The sequence below is a fragment of the Antedon bifida genome, chromosome 4 (genome assembly GCF_963402885.1).
Source record: "Antedon bifida chromosome 4, ecAntBifi1.1, whole genome shotgun sequence".
NCBI lineage: Eukaryota > Metazoa > Echinodermata > Crinoidea > Comatulida > Antedonidae > Antedon > Antedon bifida.
In genome coordinates, this window is record NC_136229.1 from 20,736,131 (window position 1) to 20,742,155 (window position 6,025).

The following is a 6,025-nucleotide window of genomic DNA, read 5'->3' on the forward strand; positions in this document are numbered from 1 at the left end:
ACCTGTAATATTTAGGTTTCATATAGAATAGAACAAGTATGACAATTGACATGTACATTAAACAAGGCCAACAGCCATTAAGTCGCGTGCTACAATGCATAGTGATACCGGACCGACAGACAGACAGACAGACATACCGACCAACCGACCGACATAGTGAACTATAGAGTCGCGTCCACGCGACTAAAAATGTTGGTCAGTCGCATTACAGTCAGTCGCATTACAGTTTGTCCACCATTTTTCCTGCATCAAAATGAAGCCACCAAAAGTATTCTTTGAGCAATAAAATGATTTTTATATTCTAGTAACATTTTTACATCAGTAAACATCTGATTTCACATACTGTACATTCAAGGTTTGTTAACTCTTATATAACAATATTTTAAGCAACACTTTTTAAAAATTATTATAAACGTGATAACAAGCGGCCAAACTCGCAACTTTATAGCGTTGAACCATGTACAAAATTATATGGCCAAACTTAAAAGTGGTCTGTAAACTTAAAGTGGCCACGGTTATTAGCTATTACAGGTTTTTCGAGAAGCCTTACAATTTGTTGATTTAAGTTAAATGTTTTGTTGTCTTTTGGGTTAGGCCATTTCCAGTTTCGACCTGCTTGATGCATAACTGACACTCTGACATCTGATTGTCTATCTCTTTGATTTCACCTGGATATAAGGCCTCATCATAGCTTACCACACACCATTGACCAACACTAAGTTTATTTACAATGATATTGTTTTGCTGACTTGCTGCTTCATTCTTTTTCACCAGCTTCTACAACACTGTCAGCAGTTACCAGACTACAACTTTGCCATCTTCAACCACCTGAATGTGATGCATTTGCGCTATATTTTTGATCGGCTGAGCTGTTTCAAAAATAGCATTTAGTTTCAACTTCTCATTTCTATGTTTGATGTTATCTGGTGTCAGTTCCTTTACCCTGACCTTTGGCATAGCTGATGCAGCCATTGCAAAGCTTGACTGCGTTCTTTACTCTGTGTGTATGTCTCCGTACACTATCCCACAAAAACCGCTTTGTTGTGCCCCCAATACCATCAACAGGTCCCTTTCCTTGGGAAGTCGCAAAAAACAACCACTTGATTATGATACTGTGCTCTTTTTCAAGGGCTTCAATTGCAGCAGCTACAAACTTGTTTTTGAACTGGGAACGTGGGCCATGTGATCATAAAGTTACAGTTTTAACTTCTGATTGGAGGTCTTCCAGGGCTCTGTCTATCTACTAAGCAACCAGTGTCTCTTTTGAATGGGTTAAACTGTCAGAAACTAAACAACTTGAATGTATCTTGCAATGCTCTATGCAAAGTTGCCAGGCAAAGTGTATTGTGGTAGTATGCTGCCCCCTGGCATTGTAATTCAGCTCTGCAAGTATGGTCAGTCGATTTCCAAAGGTCAGTCACATTACAAAAGTCAGTCGCATTACCATTTTTGAAGCCCAGTATATCAAATATTTTTAACATAATTTATTTTTTACTTTTTTTTAGAAGCACATTTAGAGATGCCATAAAATAATCACTGGATTTTACTTGTTACGACCCAAAACTGTACGTAAAAGTCAGTCGCATTACACCCACCTTTTAGGTAAATGATCGACTCTTATAATATTTAAAAAAAAACACAACATGAAATTCCTTCTGTCTTTTTAAAGACATGACTTTGTACTAATAATATAGTAAACAGTTGATTTTTTTAATGTTTTACTTTAAATAAATAAATAGCTATAAAGAAAACAGGCTGATATAGTGAATTTTTTTGGATTTATCTGCGTCTTCCGTAAAACGTTGCTATTTTTACAAAATATACAAGATCATTTTTCAAAAAGGCTTTTTTTGTAACTTTTATATATTATTAGACCTTGAAAGTAGATTTAAATTTGTAAAACAATTTTTTTTTTTTTAGTTTTGTCCATTCCAATTAATTATTGATGAGTTGCTACTAATAAAAATTAAAAAATAGGCTTAATTTATAATATTAAAATAACAAATAAAACCTTGTAATTTTCAATATAATGACTATTCATGGGATTTTTTAATGATATATACATTATGACTAATTTTGCGCACCATAAATATTGTAAGACCGGACCATATTTGGCTGCCAAAAACAGTACTGTCCGGATCAATTATATCCAGGCCAGATCAGTTTTGGTGGCCAAAATTGGTCTGGCCGGACAGGTTTTGGCAGCCATCAATCATAAATGGTCCCCCGGACCGATTTTGGCAGCCAAAAATGGTCCACCGGACTGATTTTGGCCCGAACCGATTTTGCTGTGACGGGCCTAAGTAAGTCTAGACTAGGCCTCCTAATTTAATACTGAATAGGCTAGTACTAGTAGTACTTAACTAGCTAGGGCCATGATGGAGGTATTCTATTTTTATACCTCCATGCTAGGGCTATACAGCACCACCAGTCCTCTCTGACTAATAAAACATAGCAGCTAGGCTAGGCCTACATCATAGACCTATTTTATTTACGGTAATAATAATATATTATTTTTTATTATTAAAGACCCCTTCCCTGCAATTTTAGACGTTTAAAAAACATTAAACCATGTCATTCCTTGTCTTAAATGTACGTTTTATGGTAAATTATGATAAAAAGTAAGAAACAATGCACTACCTAAGTAGCTCGCGGCGATCGACCTCTCGCGGACGGTCTTAGGCCTAGCCTAGCTAGGCTTAGTTTTGTAGGCCTAGCTGGTAAACATCGGTAACGTACGAACATCGTACGCTAGCTATATACCTAGCCTGACGTTGTATAGTTGCTGCATTAATTGTCTTTCTATTTTTGCCAGACTCCGTTGATACAAATTGGGGAAAACCCGGTATTTTTGCTGAAAAGTTAGGAGTCTTCCATTTGTTTTGGCCTCACGATCGATCGAAAAGTGGGCGAATTACAGGTGAAAAACAAAAATATCAATCCGCGCGCAATGCATTTTGGGATTTATAGCGGGCCGCTATAATTATTAGAATCGACTTATTTTTCACATTTTTAACCGTTTAAAGACGAAAAAAGTTATCGCAATAGGACCATATAGTATTATTTTTACATTAAATATAGTTTGTGATCTTAAATGGTAACGGGACGATTCGGCCCTGAGACGATTCGGCCCGGGACGATTCGGCCCTGGGACGATTCGGCCCGGGACTATTCGGCCCTGAGACGATTCGGCACACTTACATTTATCGGCTTTGATATGCATTTATAAGCATAAAATAAGCTTTTTTCCCCAAACTTTATTTTCAGAGAGACTATGGGGTAGCACTACTAGGGATAAAGATGCAATAAAGCAAACGTTTTGAAAACATTGTCGAAAATAATCATTTTTTAGTCACGCGCGCGATGTAAATAAGTTACGCCCTCTGTTGGCCGCTTGGCGAATGCACGAAATAAACAAGGTTTTCGAAGTAATAAATTGAATATAAAATTACGTTTTTTTAGTAATTTATTATATACATTATATCAACTTTGTCAATATCAATAAAATACGGATTGTTAAACACCTTTAAAAACTTGATAAATAAAAAAAAAATGAGTATGAATTTGGTCTAAAGTGAGACGTTTCGGCCCACAAAGTGGGATGTTTCGGCCCAAAAGTGGGCCGAATCGTCCCACCAAAAGTGGGCCGAATAGTCCCGGGCCGAATCGTCTCAGGGCCGAATCGTCCCTGAACCATCTTAAATTAGATCTAAAAAACGTAGGGAAGGGGGCTTTAAATTAAACATACAATCATTGTCCATCCATATCTCATCCTCCAATGGCAAAACCCCTGCCAAATCCTCTGTCTGGGTTTTTGAGAATTGCTTGCTCCACCAGTCCAGTGGTATGCCCTGAATGTTTGGATTTACAGTAGGCTAGGCCCCTACTAGTACTAGGCTACTTACTTTTTTTTACGTTTGGAGTCCTGAAAAGCATTCGGGTCCCCGGCCCGACCTCGTTCATCTCCTAGGCTTTAGATAAATATTATTAGGTTACCTAGGTATTAGGGCCTAAGCACATGTTGCATCACCGCTGTTGCTTCGCCATGCTATATGAGACCGTACCATTATAACATTAGGGGACAAATGTTACGCTTCTTCAATGGGGTTGCTGAATTTGAATAGCTTTGTGAATGTTTAATTCCCTGTTTTGTAATGGCCTCGTCCTTTCATCCGATATGCTCTGATAGTTTACCATCGCGCGCGCGTACGTACGAGATCCAAGCAAAAATTAGAATATGAAGGAGTATGAATGCCGCCCTCTATAATCAGCGGCGCCAAAATTTAAAAAATAAATTAATTTGCACTTGATCATAATTAACAAAGGCCTAGCTAGCTAGTTAGAGAGGAATAACTCATTTAGCAATAGCAGCAAGGCTATGCCTCAGCAGAGGAAACGAAAGCGTGAGGATGATCACCAACATGAGGATGAAGAAGAAAGGTACCAAGCCCAGCTAGCTAGGCCTAGCCGGCCGAGCTAGGCCTTATCATGAGTGAAGGTCAGGTCCTATAGCCTAGGCCTATATATTATTTATAAATATAGGTCTATTTAGGTAGGTAATCTAATAAATAGCCTAGGACCAGGTAGGCGTATGATGCCCTACCCCTGACTGAGCCTAGCCTATAGAGTAGTCATTTCGTTTTAAAAATAATGATTATCTGTTTATTAATTTTATAATAATTTCATGATTATTTTATATATTAGATATTTTCTAAATCCTGAAGCCGTAAGTCGACATCTGTTTTGTTCAATTTGCCAAGAGGTATTCATCAAACCGCAGCGTGCTCCATGTGGTCATAGTTACTGCAAGAAGGTATTTAAAGGGATTTCATATCAAATAAAATCATTGGTATACACTATTGACGATTGTATTGTGACTTTGTGATTGTTTTAAACAATACTATTTATTATTTAAATTTATTATGTCACTCCTAGTGCATAACAGCATGGTTAAAACAGAAGAAAACTTGCCCTGAAGATAGGTAAGTAAAATTATATCAAAGTTTCCGGCTACTACAGATATGTTAAATCTCTCATCATTACACTAAGCAGCTGAAATCACAAGCCAGGTGTTAAATTTGTATATATGGTGGCATGTCAGTAACATTACATCATTAACCATACCAACAGCCAGTTCCGATATGCCACCATACCTCGACACAATATTATAGTAATCATTCAATGTTGATTTAACACAAATGTGTGACTTTGTTAAACTAAAGAGTTTATATATAGATTAGTTAGTTTAGAATATATTATTTTTTTTTATTATCTACAAATCTTAATGTTCTTCTTTAGAATGCCACTCCAGTTAGCACAGCTTCACAATGATTTCATATTGACCAATATTATAGGAGACCACATGGTTGCATGTCCATTTCGCAAGTTGGGATGTGCTTTCATCGGCCAACTTCAAAAGCTTGCAATGCATAAGAAGGCTTGTGATTTTAATCCAGCAAATATACCTGAATTTCTTCTCAAGGGAGTAGAAAGTAAACAGCTATCAACTCCAGGTAAAGTTATACAATAGTACAATAGAAAACATTAACAATAGGATTGATTTTCTCTTGCAATGGTGTAATCATGGATTTATTCTTGTGTGTTTACCGGTTACCAGGTCTGCTCTGACCTGGTTTATGAAACAATAACCTCTTCCTTCTAAAATAATACTATAATAAATGGTTCTTGTTCTTTATTTAAGGACCTTCAAACATAAACGATCTAAATGTTCCAGACGATGAGAAATCGTTACCAACTCCTGCAAAACCGTCACTGAAGATGCGATTGTTTCAAAATGGTGGAGGTCAGTGCGATTTATTGGTCTCAATGTTTGATAACAAAGAAAACGAAAATACATAGTCACTAATTCGCATACATTTTTTTTTTAGCTTATGTATAGTAATATTTTTTAAAATTATAGATTTTAATAATAAAATGCGATATATTTGTAAAAGGTCATAATGTATGTATTATGATTTTGTCTCAAATTTTATTGTAAAAGAAATAAAAACCATCATTCTGTAAA

General features: G+C 36.4%; 2 protein-coding genes across 3 annotated transcripts in view; one reads left to right on the plus strand and one right to left on the minus strand.

Moving 5' to 3' along the window:
• The window catches only part of LOC144839407 (caspase recruitment domain-containing protein 11-like), a 30,099-nt gene extending 26,117 nt beyond the window's left edge, over positions 1–3,982 (minus strand). The window contains exon 1 of one of the 2 annotated variants that reach the window (XM_078694742.1): positions 3,906–3,982. In XM_078694742.1, the coding sequence (XP_078550868.1) occupies positions 3,906–3,963 (58 nt within the window). In that variant the 5' untranslated portion in view covers positions 3,964–3,982. The remainder of the gene's footprint in view (positions 1–3,905) is intronic. The other variant, XM_078694741.1, reaches the window with a different exon arrangement.
• Positions 3,983–4,308: 326 nt separating this feature from the next.
• Positions 4,309–5,989, plus strand: LOC144839380 (E3 ubiquitin-protein ligase PDZRN3-B-like). The gene is made up of 5 exons (XM_078694703.1): positions 4,309–4,440; positions 4,705–4,813; positions 4,936–4,982; positions 5,299–5,513; positions 5,702–5,989. Exons 1-5 carry the CDS (start codon positions 4,379–4,381, stop codon positions 5,857–5,859), a joined length of 591 nt encoding a protein of 196 aa, XP_078550829.1. The 5' UTR covers positions 4,309–4,378; the 3' UTR covers positions 5,860–5,989.
• The last annotated feature ends 36 nt before the right edge of the window (positions 5,990–6,025 follow it).